We start from the raw sequence: 20,233 nt of genomic DNA, 5'->3' as shown, positions 1-20,233 counted from the left end.
AGTAGAGGAGAGCTTCAAAGTTGAGAGGGTAGAGGAGGGAGAGAGTGGGTAGAAAGACTCAAGGGTAGAGCTTGAGCGTAGAGAGACTCAATGGTAGAGCTTGCTGAAGGTAGACCGTAGAGAGGATTGGCTTGAGCCTTGAGAGACCCAAAGGGTGCGTTTATAGCCTCCCCCCAAAAACAGACGCTGAGCTGCCCTGGTGACGTTTCAAACGGCTAAAAATTTGAATTTTAAAATTTTTTTCCATTCCCTGCCGGCCATTTTCCGTTCGTCCCTGGACGTCGCATCCGTTCCCGGTGTGTCCCCGTCCGCCATCCCCGAGACGGCAGCCAGCGTTCCCACCTGGCATGCACCCAGCCGACCGTTCCCAATCGCCCAGCCCGGTCCCTGACTTGGTTACGGCCGTCCCCGCCCCTAAGCCCCATCCCCTCTGTCCCCTGTAACTATGGACGTGGCATTGTACAGATTTCCGTAGGGTGCGCTGATTGCTTTTGGCTGCCAGCTTTTGGGACAGTTTGCTTTTGAGATTACTTGCTTTTGGGGCTCTGCTTTTAGCACCCCTTGTAATGTTTATAAGGACCCAAGGGGGGCTCACTTCTCAAAGCATTTGGACGCAAAGTCTGAGAGCGAGCACCCGTGAGAGTTGTACTTTTCTCAAAGATTAATATAAAAGAAATATTGAAAGGAGCGCCAGTCTTTGGGGCCAATCTCTCTTGCCATGGAACTACGTCGGGCTGTGTCGACTCTTGAATTGTGAATTGTTTTGAAGTGAATCTCTGTTGTGTCGCGACAAAATCTAGACTTGGGTGTTCATGTTTGTTACAATTCCCCTTCAGAAAAGATGTTGCCTTTCGTACTTTAGAGGCTTCTAAAAGTTGCCTCTAGAGAATGTAGTGTCAAACTTCTTTATGAAAGAGAGAGCTCGATGGGCATCCTTGAACTCCTTTGTTTTCTTCTTCTTCTTTTTTAGGTTGTCGTACTGAGTGGCTCGTAACTGATGTACCAAAATTGTGTGAGTCATTGTCGGAACCGTCAAAGGTGAAAGAGGTTCCCTCCTCGAACTGTTAAATTTCTTTTTGTGCTTTCTAGATTTTTTTTTGCATTTTCTTTTCTTGTTTTTTCTTTGCTTCTTCCGTTTCTTCTCATCCTCATTGGAACTAGAAGAAGAAGAAGAACTATCGTAATGTTAGAAGACGAAATTGTCCTCAAGGCGAACATGCTTCTTTGATTGTTTGTTTGTTTTCTTCTTCTTCTCTTTTAGGTTGTCGTACAGAGTGGCTCATAAAATGTGATTCTTCTTCTTTTTTTCTCCGAGGAAGAGATCCTTCTATTAGTTAATGAAACTGCCAATAGGGCTACAACCACCTCTACTAGAGAGGGCTACAACATAAGGGGAGACTCTCCTAATGAAAAAACAGCATATGTACAATGAGGCTAAATCAGGAGATGGGAGGAGGGAAAATCCACATAGGTGGACGGTAGTGCCATATGAGCACATCTTGGACCATGGTGAAGAAAGGCCCAGGGCGCTAGAGTCAAAGGAACGCCTCTCTATGCTCCCCCATGCGGTCGAGCTGCCCTAGAGTCTCTCGAACTGTCCTCTGAGAGTATGGATCAACTCTAGCCAAAAATCTCGAACTGTCTCTGCTGGTGGTACAGGGCGAGCCTCAAAGATGTTGTTGGAATTAGGGTTGCAGAGAGACACACAGCTTGAGAAGACGAAGGAAGCTCAAGGTACACAATAGAGAGTGTATTACTTAGTGTGCAATGGAAAGATAGATAGCCCTAGAGTGATGAGCGTATATACAATGCACGGGGGAAAAAACCTCCTAAAGAGGGAAAAAATGCCCCGACGGTCCTAGTGTGTTCACACACATCACTACCACATGTATATGGTAACAAATCCCCTCTGGAGTGATGCGGTGAACGAGAGCTGGCACATGAGTAACGGGAAGTGCCATGCCGTGAGGTCATGATCAAAGGGGAGTAAGCCCAAAGCTTTGTGGAAAGCTTCAAGCTTCTCACGAGACAATGCCTTTGTGAAAAGATCTGCAAGGTTGTCTTGTGTTGGCACATAAGCCAAGTTGATCTCTCCTGCTGAGAGCCTCTCCCTGACATAGTGGTAATGCACCTCAATGTGCTTTGTGCGAGCATGAAAAACTGGGTTCCTCGCAACTGCCAATGCGCTCTGACTGTTAGTGTAGATAGTGTTGGCAGTGTCGTGTCCAACACCCAAATCAGCCATAAGACGTCTGAGCCACACACACTCAACCATAGCTGTGAAGACTACCCTGTACTCAGCCTCACAACTCGAAGTGGCCACAGTAGGTTGCTTCTTGCTCAACCATGATATATATGAACTGCCAAGCATGAAACAAAAACCACTTGTGGACACTCGCGTGTCAAAACAACCAGCCCAATCTGAGTCCGAAAAAGCATGTAAGTCTGGCGGCAATGATCCCCCCTTGGGATAAGACAAGCCAAGGTGTAAAGTGCCACTAAGGTAGCGGAAAATCCTCTTGACAGCCTGCCAATGCTTAGACCCTGGGCTATGCATGAATCTGCTGACTTGTGAGACTGCAAATTGAATACCTGGCCTCGTGTTGCATACATAAATGAGGCAGCCAACAGCAATTTGGTAAAGAGTGACATCAGCAGGATCGCCAGCATCATGTAGACTCAACTTCAAACCTGTTCCCATGGGAGTGGCAATACGTTTGCAATCCTCAAGTCCAAACTTACATAACAATGTCTCTATGTAACTTTTCTGACACAAGGCAATACCACCATCACACTGCTTAAATTGTATACCCAAGTAATGATGCAACAACCCCAAATCTTTCATCTTGAAAGTAGCATTCAAATCAGCCTTGAATTCAGCAATATGTCTCTCATTTGGTCCAATGATCAGCAAATCATCAACATAAAGAACCACAATGAGAAGTACATCACCCTCACGCTTTACATACAATGTGCTTTCTATTGAACTGTTACGAAAGCCTCGTTTAACCAAATGAGTGTCAGCTTTCTCATACCAAGCACGAGGAGATTGCTTCAACCCATACAAAGCCTTCTTACATTTGCACACTTTGTCCTCTTGTCCTTTTATGGCAAAACCGCGAGGCTGCGCTACATAAACTTCCTCACATATGTCACCATTCAAAAAAGCAGTAACAATGTCTGATTGATGTACATCCCAACCAAAATGAGCTGCCAATGCACATAGAAAACGCACAGTAGTCATATGACAAGTGGGAGCAAAAGTCTCTTCATAATCTATGCCTTTTTGCTGTGCATAACCCTTTGCAACAAGTCGAGCCTTATGGCGATTGATCTCACCATCCGGCTTGGTTTCAACTTGTAAACCCACTTTGTACCAATGGCCTTTTTTGCCAGGAGGCAAATCACATAAAGTCCATGTGTCATTTTCTATAAGTGCATTATATTCTGATTGCATGGCAGCCATCCAATTTTCTGAATTCTGTGCTTCATCAAAAGACAGAGGCTCCTCAACATCATGTAAGCTAGACACCGCCAAAGCATAACAATCTGATGCATAAGATGCATGGCGAGAGCCTGAACGAGTACGACTAGGCAAAGGTGCATCCAATTCACTGTCACGCAAAGTGTGCACCAGCCATTTTGGCATACCTCTAGCCTGCTCATTTTCAGCTCTTTCCTCATCAACTACATCATGTACATCTGCATCAGTAATCGGCTGATCTATAACATTTTCAGAAACCCCCATAGGTTGTACATTTGCCTCATTGGAAATTACATTCGTATTTCCACCACTGAAAAGAGGCAACAAAGTGTCATAAATGTCCTGTGAGCTTACATTATTGTCTCTAGTACATGACAGCAAGGGCTGAACAGAATCTTCCACAAACACTACATCCCGTGAAACCAGAATACGTTTTGTTTGTGGATGATACAATCTGTAACCTTTGCTTTCAGCACTATAACCAACAAAAATACATTTGATAGCCTTATCATCCAATTTTCTGCGCTGTGTTTGTGGCACCAAAGCATATGCCAAACTGCCAAAAACACGCATGTGCTCAATAGAAGGTTTTCTATCATGCCATGCTTCATATGGAGTAATAGACTGCAAAGCTTTCGTAGGACACCTGTTTAGTACATAAGTGGCACACATGATGGCCTCAAGCCAAAAAGAATGCGGTAAAGCTTGACTTTTGACCATACATCGTGCCATTTCCGTCAGTGACCTGTTTTTCCTTTCAGCAACACCATTTTGCTGAGGTGTATAAGACACTATACATTGGTGTTTTATCCCACGACTAGCCAGAAATGCATTAAATTCATGAGACATATACTCTCCCCCCGATCGGAACGGAGGGTGCCCATAGTACATTTCGAGACATTTTCAGCCATAGCCAGAAATTGCTTGAAGCACATACAAACTTCGGACTTCGCTTTAAGCGGAAATACCCATGCATGCCTGGAGTAATCATCAATGAAAGTCACAAAGTAAAGGTAATTGACCAAGGACGGAGTTTGCATGGGCCCACAAACATCACTATGCACAAGCTGCAACTTACATGTGGCCCGAACTGAACCATCCTTTGGAAACTTAGAACGCTGCATCTTACCCAAAATACAGCCTTCACAAACATGTTTTTGACAGGTGCTTCAAGAGGTGGCAAAGAAGCAACGATATCAGATTTCTGCAAACGCAACAAACTGGCAAAATTCAGATGACCAGAACGTGCATGCCAAAGTTTTGCATCTGAAATAGCCCTTGAATGTGCAATAGCATTTGCAAAATTTTGTCCACACTTGTCATACAAAGTAAGCTTATACAGCCCACGACACAGAAGGCCAGATGCAACAATTTCATGACCAAAACTGAGATCATGAAGTGTACATCTGTCATCCACAAATTTTGACTACAAGTCTAAGTCTAGCAAGTGCGGATACAGACAAGAGATTCTTCTTGATCCCAGGTACATAAAGTGCATCAACAAGTGTGAAGGGATTGCCATTTGCAGCAGTAAGCACAATCTTTCCAACTCCCTGAACCGGATAAGAGGCATTGTTGGCACAAGTGACAGAATTCCCATGAGGGTTAGACTCGAGAAAGGTAAACAATTCACGATGTGAGGTAATGTGCTTTGTAGACCACTGTCGAAATACCACACATGTGAATCTGCAGCAATTGACAAGCATGCATCATGGACAACAGGATTGTAAGTGCACTCTGCGCTAAAAGCCCATTCTGCATCAACATCAGCATCACAGTCTCCTTTCACATAAGACTCAACAATGGTTGCATTTGTAGTGGAACCAGCATTTGTAGTGGAACCACCCTCTTTCTTCTTAGCCTCTTTGGCCTTCAACTTAGGACACGACTTGATCAAGTGATCATTAGCTTTACAATAATGGCAACGTATCTTCTTGTTGCCCTTATCACCAGAATTGCCAGACGAAGTGCTGCCAGCAGAAGCATTAGGAACAAAATTTTTGCCACTCGTAGCAGAACCATAAGAAGTGGCTACATTTCTGTTACCACCCTTTCTTTGAGAAGCAATAAAAGCCTGTTCAACTGCACACTGCCTAGTCCTGTTTTTTCTGGAAAGTGACTCTTGCAACAGCAATGTGCATAATGCATCAAACTTGACAACTTCTGGATTTCCTTGGGTCATAAGTCTCCAAGTACTAGCAAAAGTCTAGTAGGAATTTGGTAAAGCATCAAGAACAGTCTGCACAAGGGAACTGTCTGAAATGACTTCACCTGCAGAAATAAGTTGCTCATTGATATCCTTGACACTAGCAAGGAAAGTGTCCATATCATCTTCCTCATGCATAATCTTCGACTCCAGCTCTTTACGCAGCAAAGCAATTTTAGCCTCATTGCGGCTTGCATAAAGACCTGCTAGAATATCCCAAGCTTGTTTTGTAGATTTTGCTGAATGGATGTGAGGAACAATGGTGCGCTTCACAGACAACGCAATCAATGCATGAGCCTGCGCATCCTTTACATCCCAACGAGCTTGTTCTGCCGTAGGCAAAACAACGCTAACAGCAGCAATCCTTGCAGCAAGACCTGCAACATCCTCAACATTGCCTACATCCTCAGAACCGGGACGTACATCAATGCCCTGCACAATATTCCAGACGCCCTTTGACACAAGCACATGTTGCATCATATAAGCCCACATAGGGTAATTGTCCCCATCCAACCTGTCCTCAACAGCAAACATCTTGAACACATCTGTGTTGTTGTTGTCAGCCATGGTAAATGCTGCACCTGATGTGAAAACTGCCCGAAAATAGGAGAAACGGAGCAGGAACAACACGTGCTATATAGCACAATCCGTAGAAGACTATAAGGCACCTGTTATACAGAAAACGGCATTGACAGAAATTCTGCACAAAATGACGAAATAGCTTGTGCAGTACTCCCTGTAGTGGAAACAGAGGCCGAAATGAGCCCAAATCAAAAATCTGACCAGACCAAGCTCTACGAGCTTGCTCGAAGTATTTGTCGCCTTCAAACGCTCGCCAAAGCTCACTGAAATCGGAGAAAGTGAGCAGGCGTGTACTGGAGCAGCTGGCGACTAAGCCCGGGAGGACGCAACCTGCTCTGATACCAATTGTTGGAATTAGGGTTGCAGAGAGACACACACAGCTTGGAGAAGACGAAGGAAGCTCAAGGCACACAATAGAGAGTGTATTACTTAGTGTGCAATGGAAAGATAGATAGCCCTAGAGTGATGGGCGTATATACAATGCACGGGGAAAAAACCTCCTAAAGAGGGAAAAAATGCCCCGGTGGTCCTAGTGTGTTCACACACATCACTACCACATGTATATACGTTAGATAGCGCATTTCAATGTCATAAAGTTTCACAACGCTGCACCAATCGCATAATCACTAGCATCCGTTTCGATTACAAATAATTTGCTAGGATCCACAATACGCAATATTGGCGCGGTAGTCACCAAGTGCTTTAGTGTCCTGAAGCTTTCGTCAAGACGCTCATTCTAGATAGGGGGATTACCTTTACGATGAGGACCCGAAGTCTTCGGTCATTTCCTTTGCTGTAAGAGCATGAAAAGCAAAGTTTTCAACACTTTTCAATATTTCAGAATATTATAAAAACTCTCAAACGGTTAAGATTTTGAAGAAATGGTGGAATTAAAAGGTGATCCGCTCAGCAAGCTCTACGCATTGTGTGAGCGGATTTCAATTTCAACCAGCTTCAAAATTAGGGTTTCAGTAGCAAAGTAGTGTTTTTACAGAAAATGGCAGCATCTGTTCGGTTGATACTTCTTGATGCTCTTGGTTTAAAGCATATCACCGAGAGGCTATGGATGATTTCCTTGGTTTTGACATCAATAAGACTGATTTGACCTTATGTGGGAAAAGTCAAGTCAAGCAGGAATTGCGTGAATCACAAAGAGTCTTGAATGGATGCATGGCTTTCATGGTTCAAGAAAAGATGGGCTTACATACGTTTGGAAGGGTATGAAACTCTCAAAGTATCTACACCAAGATATGGAGATGGAGATCCATTCTATGGGTGAGTGGATAAGTATATGTTTTGCATTTGGTTGAATTCTCGATTGAGAATCTGTTTGGAATGAATGTTTGAACTTACTTTAACCTGTTTGGTCATGATTGAACTTGTTCGGACCTACTGGAATTTGTATGAACCTGCTTGACTTTGTTTTGACTTGTTGAGACCTGCTTTGAGCGGTTTTTCCCCCTGTTGCACGTTTTATTGAATCGTCCCACACGGTCTCCGTACTCACGGAAGCGGTCTTTCTCGATCCACTTGAGACACAATTGTGGCTTAGTCAAGACCCCGGCTTAATGGTCAAGTGTCTATCCTGAAACCCGTTCTTGTGGTCATACTCTCAACCCTACGTAACGGTTTGATGGCATCCCAGGATCCATTGGATGCCACCCCTCGGACCCATTGCACTAAATACTCGAGCAATATCCGAAGATCCATTTAGAACAGTTTATGTAACCCTAAATGTTATCTTATTCAGTGTTTGCATAAGCTGCATTTGTGGATTGCATGCCATATGTGAAAGCATACATTGATGAACCGGTGTGACTACTGATATGGCTTCTTGAGTTTGGTTGTGACTAGTTTGATTGACATTGGTTACCCTTTTCTAAAAGGGGGGTATGTCATAGTCTGATGACGTGGCAGTGTCATGCCATACAAAGAAGACCAGAGAAAGAGATTGTGGATCAGATGATGATATGTCACATGTACAGAGTGATGACCTGTCACCGATCGGCGATATTCAAGCTCACCAACACTGTTGGTGCAGGCACGTGAATCGTGGCACGATTTCCGAGCTCCTCTTTGCGGATTCGGTCTTCCGGGTTCTACTCTGGGCCGGCTATAATCTGTTGGATTTGGTTTGGTTGAGCCAAGCCACCACTTTGTGAGACGATGAGATGATCCCCCCCCTCCCCCCCCCCCTCCCGTTTTTTTCCCCTATCTTGTCACCCCTATAAAAGAAGAGTAATTGCCCTCGATTACGCCACCAACATTGATCCATTGCTTCAGATTACCATGATGCACTTTTAAGTTTTTAATGCTGAACCAGTTTTCGATGAGGAGGTTTGGTCACATGTAATTCTTGTGGTAACTACGGAGATGTCACTTGCTACTGATGCAGTTTGTGGTATCAACAGTGCCTCTTGTCTGGAGAGGATGGTCTGACTCGTCAGTGCTTGTTGTAGTATTGGGATTTACTATGTATGCTGCTGTAGTTGTGTGCTCCCACTTGGTGACATTCGTCTTCCTTCTCTAGTATGTGCAGGTGCCAAATACTTCTTCCAGTTCCAATTATTGTGGCTGAAAGACCTGCAGCCTGAAAATAATAATTCCAGGGTGCCTTATGCAACCACTGCTGAGGTCCCAGCTCATGATTTGGTCTGTTAATCGAGAAAATTAAATAGAGTAATTTCAGGTCTGAAAGTGTGTTTACAGAATAACTGTCTTCCCTTTGCAAGATAAGAATCTCCCTTCCGATCTAGCAAGGCTTAACACTTTCTTGTTTGGATTTCTAGACCTAGCTTTTCTAGTCTATGAATGTGGATGTGGATTCCCTTTTATCTGAAACTAGAGATGACGTTATTACTGAAGTGGCAACTTCAAATCAAGGTAATTGTCACTCTTTTTTGCAGGTGATATCACCTAAATGGTATGTGGACTCTATGAAAGATCTCTCCAATGATGCAAAACTCTTACAAGAGAGGAGATCAAAACCTTCGAGAAAAAACCAAACTATGACAAAATTGGTTGCCAAGAATAAGAGGAGAAGACAAACAAAGCATGGGACTATTGCATTTAGATCAAGGCTCAAATCAAGCACACCTGCTGATGGAAATCCAGACCAAGGTAGTCTTGATTTAGGCAATTGCAACTTGGAAACTTGAATTGTTTCTGGGAAAACTTTGCTAAAATTCTTTCTCACCCTTTTGGGCTGGTAAAATCAGTAGCTTACTGTAAATAAAGGTCTTTTGTCAATACCTGGATTATTGTAAATTTCAACAACTAGAGCTGGCTGGAGTTTGTCCTCTAATGGATCTTTCAAGGCAATCACGCCTATTGTTATCAACTCCATTTTGGAAAGAGCACAATCTTTTATAACCTCATAAGTTGGATAAGGTAATTTTAACTATCCGACTTGTAAATATTTTCAGGTGCAAATAAATGTAATTGGTAAAAAGACCCTTATCCTAATACAAATGTGGACCTCTTAAATAGTCGTATGCCAACTTGCTGTGTGCCCTGAATCGTGAACATGTACCCTGAGTTTGCATATCACAAGGGTTTTGGTTGTTTGCATGTTTAAAGGTTTCCGACGCTCGTCATAATACATGAGCCCTTTTTTTTCTAAATGAAAATCCATCTTTCTCATTTAATGACTTGTTTTAATCTCTCCTCCTCTACTTAAAATACTATTAGCTAGAAGAAATGCACAATCTATTTGAGGGTTACATCTTTTGGAAAGCTAGCGTCCTTTACAACATAAGGTCTTATTACACACAAAAATATTTGCAACCTCAATCCAACTGCAAAAAGTCTTTATATGAGTTTTTGAGCTCTTAATCTTATGTCTTAATTTAGTCCTTTGGAGCCGTAGAGTTAAGAGTTTCACACAAGATGTTTCGACACCCTATCAGTCCCAACCTTTTAAAAGGATTGCATGCATTGGCTTTCCCAACAAACCAAGCAGTGAGGTTTCTGATTAGCTTGCATTAGGTACAACTCTCGCCTCAACAGTGCTCAGCAGTGCAGTTTTAAACAGTGGAACTACCAAATTCCTTCATCAACTTGCAGGAATGAACTGTTATTTTTGGTCTCGTCATCCAAGGTGGCCCTAAAATAGTACACACTGCCACCGCTTCCTACTGTGAGTCTCCTTTGTTGAGTTCTTGTCGACAGTCAAAACATTTCATTCTTTACATCAACTTCCAAGCTAAGCTGTAGTACTCAGCATACACTTTTTGGCTGATTTTGTATTTTGCTTGCACTGAATGATTGTCTCGATGCTGCAAACAATGACGGGTACAGGCTATCATTGCCAAAGATCCTGCTTGATTCTCACTTTGGAGGAGATTGATGCTATCCTGCAGAGACCCATGCAGGAATTCAATAGATGATCCTCCCACATATCTACTTCACTGTTCTCTATCTACTTTTGTATCATCCAATCCCTGATTTTAGTTTCTTTGCCTATACGGAAACTCACGCACCGGTCTCTTATTGCTGGTTTGTACATACCTCATTTTTATTTCTAGGCAATTGTATCATTCTTGTCGTGTATCTAACTTTTGGTCGCATAGTTCAGTTTGGCATTTTGTGTGAGGTCCTACTGTGATCTCTCGCGATATATATATATATATATATATATATATATATATATATATAGATATATATATATATATATATATAGAGAGAGAGAGAGAGAGAGAGAGAGAGAGAGAGAGAGAGAGAGAGAGAGAGAGAGAGAAAGATGAAATGAAATGAAATGTTATATTAACGTCTTCAAAAGGCCAGAATGGCCAGAATGACCTTTAGAAATTCTTTCCTTGTTTCTATATTCAGGAAGCGGAGAATAAGTGCCCTATCCTTTACGTTTCCCTTTTCATCGATTCCTTTCTTGCCCACTCTCCATGCACTTGTGTGAGTAGGCTGTGTGATGCCCATGCGTTGTAGCAGTTCCTTCACTTCTTCATCTACATTCTCTTTGTCTTTGACTCCTGTGACCTGCACATGCAGAGCCCGATTCTTCCTTTTCTGCTCTTCCTCAATGGTCATATTAATAATGGTGGAGGTAGGTGTGGTCTCGGGCATGTGGGCCTTCCCTTTCTTCGCATCCTCAATCCATTTCTCTGCTTCATCAACCTTTTCTTGTGTCTTAAAAAGACGTTCTACCCATGAAGATGCCATTTTCGATTTCTGTTCATCTCCTTCCCGTAGAGCTTTCATATGATCCTTCATGTCCTCGAGCTCCTTCAGCACCGAAGGTTGGTCGTCTCCCTTCTTATTAGCTGCAGATTTGCAAGCCGCCAGTTCTCCTTTTAGCTCCTGGATTATTGCATCTTTTTCCCCCATGTGCTTTTCCATATTTGTTCTCCATGCTTCAAAACTTGCTACTGCCTCATCGAGTTTCTTTTGCATAACGCATTCTGTTACATTTACTTCGGCCTTGATTAGGTTTCGTAATTTTGTTTTCAAGATCTGAATTTCCTCATTCTGTATCCCCCGGATCTCTCTCCTTAGTTCTTTCATCATGTCTCCATACATGGAGTTCCTGTAGCTCTTAGCGCTCGCGTGCATTTCCTTCCTGATGTCATCCCTCATATAGTTTAGCTCTGATTTGAGCATCACTTGGACCTTCTCCATCATTAGCTCATCATGTATCCTGGAGGTTTTCCCAACTCGTAAGGATCCTGGTGATAGTACACTATCTCTGTTTCTCCGTTTAAATGTAGCTGTTGTTTTTTTTGGGGTGGTGTAGCTATCTACACCCGGCCGTTCCCCTTCGGTAGGCGGATCCATCGAACCCGAGCCACAAATGTGGCGACCCCTGCTACCTGTGTGAATGTTGTTGCCGCCTACGCGTATGCTGATGCCGCTCGTGCTCTCTTGCCGACTTGTACGTTGCGGTTCATGCTACGCTGAGGTTCCCTGCGCGCTTCCCCTGCAGCCCCGCCCCTTGCGCGCTGCAGTCCATCTTGCTCGCGCCCTGTCCTGCTCGCCAAACAACCCCGCCCCTGCACGCTGCCCCTTGCAACCCTGCCCCTGCCTACTCAAAACTCGCGTCACCTCCGCCCCTGCGCGTTGCTCCTTGCAGCCCCGCCCCTGCACGCAGCAACCCCCTGCTCCCTGCTATTGCACCCCTTCGCGAAGCTGCCCCTTGCATAAAAGCTGGATAGCAGCAGCTGGTGGTCAATAACGCAGGCAAAAACAATGCCGACGGAAAGGCCAAAATGACCTATGAGACCAAACTGTTACAAAATTGTGAATTTGATACCATGTCTGGGTACAAAATACTAGAACAAAAATACTACTACTACTAGAATCCATCCTCATCTGCACTCTGGATGTCGAGAGAGTATGGCTCGAATCCTCTGTTATAGTCTCCGTTGATGCTGTGTAGCCCATCTCCTCAATCGTGGCCGTCTGGATCTCTGTAGCTCCAGTGCTCGGTCGATGAGAGTGCCGGTAGTGGTCGAATGAGTGTGGGCCGAGCTCTGCAGTGATGGCTGCTCCTCTGCCTGTCCCATATCTAGTGAAAAGAAATCTGTAATCTGTCTCTGGGACTGTCTCTCTCTAGCTCTCCCCAGTAAAGTGTCTCTATATCTGTGTAACTCAAGTAGATATAGCCCAAGACATCTCTGATCCTCATAACTCATGACCCTAGAGAAAGGGCCGAAACCCTCTCTAAATAAGCAGTGGAAACGGCCCCGAATCTCATAGGACACTATGCAATGACATATGTAATGTATCTCTGTCTCTGGCTCTAGCCGGCATAAGCGGCATATCCTGTTGTCTACTTGTATCCCTTTGAATCTACCAGTCTCAATCTCCAGCTGACGTGAGGATGTGTGTATCTGACCAATGGCACACCGCAAACCATGAGACATATGTGTATCCATGTAGCTGGGTCGAATCACAAACCCATCTCCTGGGAGGTGGAGAAGATGCTCTCTATAGAAAGCCATCTTCGTGGCCAACTCCTGTGGCGGCATGTCCTCCTGGTATCCAGCTGGATTAGGTCCTGACGAATGAGTCTAGTAATCTCCACCCGTGTAAGAGACATTAAGGGTGTCTGAAGAGAGTACTGGAAAGGGGGCAGCCTGTCACCGTGGAAAGGGGGCAGCCTGTCTACGGTGAAGCCATGCGTCTGAAACCATGATGTCATCTGTGCATACCAGCATGAAGTGTCCCCTTGAAGAGCTAACTGTCTGGAAGACTCAAGGGCCAGTCTAGCATATCTGTCTCTAGTAGTATCCCACAAGCTATGCACAAAGGAGACTGATCTGGTAAGCACCTCAATCTCCATAGGAGGGGCAGCTAGCTCTGCTCGAATGATACCGTGGGGTACGGAGGCCTTGGCTCTGATCAGTCGAGAGATCATAGATACCAAGGGCCTCTCCATACGTCTCCAACCATCCTGGCTTCCCACATCTGCACCGCATACAACATAGCTGCGGCTACTAAAGTATCAAAGAGCCATAACTTTGTCCGAGGTTCGTGGAACTGAACCTGCGAACACATCCTCTCCAAGCCTCCCAAGGCCGCATAAGCTCTGTTGCTCTCCCCAAAGAAAACCTCGGCCCAGTGAAGACAACCCCAAGGTAAGTGTATACATGTGTATACTCTACAATCTCCTGACCATATGTGAAAGTCGGTGCTAATCTTCTGATCCACTATGGTGTGGTGTTAAACACCATAGCCTTGGTTTTACCAAGGTTTATAGAGAATCCACTATCCTCTGCAAAACTGTGTAATGTATCCAACTGTCCCCTGCATACCCTCTAGTGAGTCAGAGATCAACACAATATCATCAACATATAACAACAATGAGATCCACGTACCTGCCAGTTGGGCACCTCTATCACCCTCTCTGTCAATGTAATCAGACACCTCATCAACATACATATCAAATAGAGTAGGAAACAATGGGCAACCCTGTTTCACCCCAATGGTGGAGTGAACTAAATCAGATATCCCCTCCGGGGTGCGTACATGTCCCATCACTGATCTGTATAGAGCCATAATTCCCCAAATCAACAGTGTCCGCACCCCCATTTCCTGCAGTCTGCGCATCAATCGAGCTCTTGGTACCATGTCAAATGCTTTGCGGAAATCCATAAAGCTACAATAAATCCGTCTTCCATGTGACCTGCCCTCTTCAATGATGGCTCTGAGTGTCAGAATATGATCAAGAGTGGAGAAACCCCTCCTAAAACCGGCGTGGCCCTTTGCTCGTACACCCTCACCCTCTGCCCAATTACTCAACTATTGCTCAAGAATTTATGCATACAACCGTGCCAATGTGTGCCCAACCATAATAGTGCGGTAATTCCCAGGCTGTGTAGGATCACCTGCCTTGAAGATAGACACAATAGTAGACAACCTCCAAGTCTCAGGTAACACCTCACACATGGCACGATTGAACAACACTGCAAGAACCTCTACCAGCATATCTCTAGCATGTATAAAGTGCTCTGCTACTAGACCATCATGATCATATGCCCTGCTGGTCCTCATCCTGTCAATGGCTCTCTTTACCATCTCAGTGGTAAAGAAGGTGCTGATAGGTGGGCATTGTTGGGGTATAAAGCCCAATGTGGTCGCCCAGGTAAGTGGGCGGGCCGCCAGGTATGTACACATATTCTTTTGTTAAAACCTAATAAGAACTCACTATGCTCTACACATTACAGTAGAGCGAGTTCACCATATCGTCGTGCTCTTCTTCTCGCACTCTCTCTCACGTCGCACTTCCGCTCGTACTCCTTCAACTGGTATCAGAGCTCAGATCGAGGCTCGGGGCAGCACTGCAGGAGGCTAGAGTCACCAGCTCAGATTGGAGTGAAATTCGACAGGCGAAGACACGGCCCCAAATCCTGTGGGAGAGCCCAATGGGCTTGGTGTTCTCAGAATTTCATTCTGAGGTCATCTCGGCCACCGTTCGACTTCGACAAAGGTCTGCGCAGGCCATTTTCGACTACGTGGTCTTGGCGGGTGCAGATCAGACTCTGCAAATTTGGGGTTTTTGGCTTACGACTGCAAGTGCTGAGGATATCGACACTCCCAGAGTGTTGATTTGTGGCTGTCTACACATCGAAGGACGGCTCACAGTTCTTGGAGGCGTATCACATACGACATGGGCGCATCTACACACAGACTGTAGGCGACATCCACTAGTTCATCAGGTAGCTTGTGTTTGCTGCTTGATATTCCAGATTTCATCCTGACATTGCAGGTACTTCCACATGGGATGTATTGTCAGAGATGATGTATGTTTGTTGAGGGTTTGCTGGCTGTGAGTCACGCAGCAAACAATCGCCGCAGCGGTTACAACATATAGTGGGAAATTTGTGGATGTATGACTTTGTGGTAAGTCTATGTACTGTCAGATTTACTGCAGCCTTTGTTGAGGGTCGAGTGAGGTTTTATTGAGCTGGGGGATTCTCGAATGTTGAGATCCTTTCGGTGATACAGGTCTTGGAGCGATCCCTCGAGCACCCTTAGATAGGCAGCTAGGATGTATTGACTGTGAGTTAGACAGTTGGGATTGCATCTTTGCTTTACTGCCGTCGAGGCATTGTCACAGTCTATGCTTACAGGACAGTGAGAGACAGTACAAGTGCAGGACAGGTTTACCCGCAGCTTACAGTGTCAGAGAGACAGTGTTTTTTGAGATGTTTTTTGGTCTGTTTTTGAGTACACCAGAGCCATTTTACAAAGGAGACTCTGCCGAAATTTATGCAGAATCTGAAGCTTTCTTGGTTCATTTGACAGGTTGATATTGGTTCAGAGGTCAGTTTACAGGGGAAACTCTGCCGAATTTTTCCTAGGAAAGTAAACCACTGTGAAGCGTAGCTATGGCTGGATCACAGGACACTGCTCTTTACAATATCAAGAAGCTGGATGGAACCAATTTCCCATTGTAGAAGAAGCAGATTTGGCACGTGTTGGTACAAAAGAAGCAGATAAAACCTATAAAGCTCAAGGGGATAAAACCAGAAGATATGGACGAAGATGAATGGAGCGAAATGGATGAATTGACACTTTCTACCATTATGCTGACTTTGGCAGAAAACGTTTACTTCAATGTAGCAGACGAGATGTCGGCTTATCAAGCATGGTTAAAGCTGAGTGATCTTTATGAGAAGCAGAGTACAGCTTCACAGGGATACTGGCTTAAGAAGCTTGTTGACTTGAAGATGAAAGAAGGGACACCTATGTCCAATCATCTGAATGAATTCAACACAATCTATAGTCAGTTGTCAGCTCAAGGTGTCAAGTTTGATGAACCTGTTAGAGCTATGTTCCTGTTGATCACATTGCCGGAAAGTTGGGACACTTTTCGCACAGCTTTGAGTAATTCTGCACCTCCAGATGGTTTGAACATAGCAGGTGTAGAAGGAAGTCTGCTTAGTGAAGAAACCAATAGAAAAACAATGGACAAAGACAAAGGAACAACCTTAGTTGTCAGGGGAAGGACCAAAGAAAAGTACAAAGGTGGAAAGAGGAATCAGTCTCGTAGCAAGTCCCGCAATGCTAAAGGCAAGAGTGACATAGAATGCTACCATTGTGGCAAGAAGGGTCACATGAAAAGAGACTGCAGAGAATGGAAAGCAGAAAAAGGCAAAGAGAAAGCTGAAGACCATGGTGAGAAGAACAAGTCCTCAGTGAAGATTCAAGAAATAAATGTGACAAACACTGTTGCAGAGGATGACAGTCTAGTGTCAGGAGACATCTACTTCTTGAAGAATACAATGGACTCAGCTCTTCTTACAGCATCTGATGGAAATGCACTGAGTGACTGGATTATAGACCTAGGGGCATCACTTCATGTGTCTCCAAACAAGGAGTGGTTTACCTCTTATGTGACCACTAAAGATCATGTTCGGCTAGGCAATGGGCAGACATGTGAGATCTTAGGTGTTGGAGATGTTCAATTGAAGTTTCAGAATGGCTCTTCTTTCACGCTGAAGAATGTGAGACATATTCCCGCAATTACAAAGAGCTTGATCAGCACAGGTTTACTTGTTGATGCTGGCTACGTCACCACTTTTGGACAGAACATGTGGAAGATATCCAAGGGTTCTATGACAGTAGCACATGGAGTAAAGTCTGGAGGACTTTACATGATTTATGTATCAAATGTCTCTAAAAATGTAATCAATGTAACCGAGTAGCCGAACGTTTCTTTGTGGCATAGCCGGTTAGGACATATGTCCAAGAAGGGAATGGAAATCTTGTCTCGTTCTGGTTATTTGCTCGGCTTTTTATTTAATGATTTTGAATTCTGTGAACATTGTCTGTATAGTAAGCAAACACAGCAGCCACATAAGCATAGAAGCAGTAGAAGAGATACACAATTGGCACTTGTTCAAAGTGATTTGTGTGGACCTATGCCTAACCTATCTCTAGGGGGAGCTTCTTACTTTATGACATTTATAGATGATTACTCGAGGAAAGTATGGGTTTACTTTCTCAAGCACAAGGATGAAGCGTTTAGTGTTTTGAAAACGTTTGTGACACTTGTGGAGAATCAGAGTGGCAAGAAGCTTAAATGCTTACGCACTGACAATGGTGGAGAGTATGTTTCAAAGGCCTTTCAGGACTTTTGTGAGTCAAAAGGTATAAAACGTGAACTTACTGCTCCTTACAATCCTCCTCAAAATGGTGTTGCTGAGAGGATGAATAGGACCATACAAGAGAAGGTCAGAAGTATGTTGTCTAATGCACAACTGCCAAATGGGTTTTGGGTTGAAGCTGTATCAACAACTGTTCATCTTGTAAATAGATCTCCTAGCAAGGTTTTGCAGAAGGATTCAGTGCCAGAGATGGTATGGTTAGGCAAGGTGCCCTCATGCAAGCATCTCAGAGTCTTTGGCCGTGAGGCATATACTCACGTTCCAAAGGAATTTAGGAACAAACTTGAGCCAAAGAGTAGAAAGTGCGTCTTTCTAGGCTATGGTAATTCTGGTGAGATGGGGTACAGACTTTGGGATCCCGAATCCAGAAAGGTTGTCCGCAGCAATGATGTTCACTTTAATGAAGCCAAATATCATTCTAAACCAGAGAGGGTTGAGGAGATTAGAAGAGTTGTCTTCCAAGAAGATGGACCTGCACGTGCAAGACAAAATGTCAGGGCTCAAGAGGAGCAAGGACAGGATAGAGTGGAACCACAGGTTGTGGCTGAGCCTGAGCCACCTATTGTGCGTAGATCTGGACGTGTCACGCGACCTCCTGATAGGTTTGTTCCATCTATGAACTATGTCATGTTGACTGATTGCAATGAGCCTTCATGTTACAAGGAAGCAGTGCAAATGAAGGACTCCGGGAATTGGCAATTGGCCATGCAATCAGAGATGACAGCTCCGCATAAAAACCAGACATGGAAGCTAGTTAAATTACCACGGGGCAAAAAGGCTCTACCTTGTAAATGGGTCTACAGGTACAAGATCACCGCTCATGATAGTCAGCCAAAGTACAAAGCAAGGCTTGTTGCCAAGGGCTTTAAGCAAGAACAAGGCATTGACTTTGATAAAGTCTTCTCTCCGGTGGTCAAAATGACTACATTGAGATGCTTTCTTGCATTGGTTGCCATATTAGATTTGGTGTTGCACCAAATGGCTGTCAAGACAGCGTTCTTGCATGGTGATTTAGATGTGGAAATTTACATGCAGCAGCCAGAAGGTTTTGTTGAGAAAGGCAAGGAAGATTGGGTATCCGAGTTGTTAAAGAGTCTTTATGGCTTAAAACAATCACCGAGGGCATGGTACCATAAATTCCACAAGTTTATGCTTTCTCAAGGCTACAAACGTAGTGAGTTCGATCACTGTCTATATACAAAGAAGGCTAAGGATGGTAGTTGGCTGATCCTTATTTTGTATGTGGATGACATGTTGATTGCTGGCAAGCACTTGGAAGAAATTTCAGCTTTGAAGTCAAAGATGGCAAAATCGTTTGACATGAAAGACATGGGTGAGGCAAGTCATATACTTGGTATGTGCATTGAGAGAGACAGATCAAAGAAGTTGATTTGGTTATCTCAAACGGAGTATATTGACAAGGTTTTGCAACGTTTCAATATGGAGAAGGGAAAGGCATTGAGTGTTCCATTGCCACCATATGTGAAACTTAGCAAACAAGATTGTCCTGTGTCTGAGGAAGAACAGGCTGAAATGGATAAGATTCCATATGCGTCTGCAGTGGGTAGTTTGATGTATGCAATGATTGCTACTCGCCCAGACATTGCATTTGCAGTGGGAGTAGTAAGTCGATACATGTCAAACCCAGGCAAGAAACATTGGGAGGCAGTGAAAGGAATATTGAGATACCTGAAAGCTACAAAGAGTATGTGTATATGCTATGGGAGTCAGGAGCTAAGTGTAAAGGGTTTTACAGACTCAGATTATGCAGGTGACTTAGACAACCGAAGGTCTACGTCAGGGTATGTCTTTACATTGGCTGGTGGAGCAGTATCATGGCGTTCTAGATTACAAGATTGTGTTACTCAGTCTACTACAGAGGTTGAATATGTTGCAGCATCAGAGGCATGCAAAGAATCAATTTGGCTTAATCGACTAGTAACAGATTTGGGAATCAAAGAAGAGATGCCTGTGTTATATTGTGATAGTCAAAGTGCTGTACAATTGGCTCGCAATCCAGTTTATCACTCAAAGACAAAGCATGTGGATGTGAAGTATCATCTCATCAGGGAAATGCTCGAGGATAAGCAACTTCAGCTTGTCAAAGTTCACACCACAGAACATCCTGCTGATCTACTTAGAAAAGGACTTCCCTCAGAGAGCTTTGCGCATTTTCGCAAGCAGTTAGGTGTAGGGTAGTACATCACTTCTCTACATTTCTTGTATATTAGCTTGTATAGTAGCTTCTCTCACACTTAAAGTACCACATTGGACTTTAAGTGGGAGGTTGTTGGGGTATAAAGCCCAATGTGGTCGCCCAGGTAAGTGGGCGGG

General features: G+C 44.1%; 1 protein-coding gene across 8 annotated transcripts in view; it reads left to right on the top strand.

Moving 5' to 3' along the window:
* LOC147454072 (uncharacterized) overlaps window positions 1-20,233 on the top strand; it is a 96,971-nt gene that overhangs the window by 51,844 nt on the left and 24,894 nt on the right. For 6 of the 8 annotated variants that reach the window (XM_086516079.1, XM_086516073.1, XM_086516074.1 and 3 more), the window contains one exon: window positions 9,179-9,392. In XM_086516079.1, coding sequence (XP_086372205.1) covers window positions 9,179-9,392 — 214 coding nt within the window. Of the gene's footprint in view, window positions 1-9,178; window positions 9,393-10,259; window positions 10,411-20,233 lie in introns of all 8 variants that reach the window. The other 2 variants (XM_086516078.1, XM_086516077.1) reach the window with 2 other exon arrangements.

The sequence above is a fragment of the Adiantum capillus-veneris genome, chromosome 7, assembly GCF_014529385.1.
Source record: "Adiantum capillus-veneris isolate H3 chromosome 7, ASM1452938v2, whole genome shotgun sequence".
In the NCBI taxonomy this organism is placed as follows: Eukaryota; Viridiplantae; Streptophyta; class Polypodiopsida; order Polypodiales; family Pteridaceae; genus Adiantum; species Adiantum capillus-veneris.
Note: the sequence above shows the minus strand (reverse complement) of the source record. Positions and strands in the feature narration are given on the sequence as shown.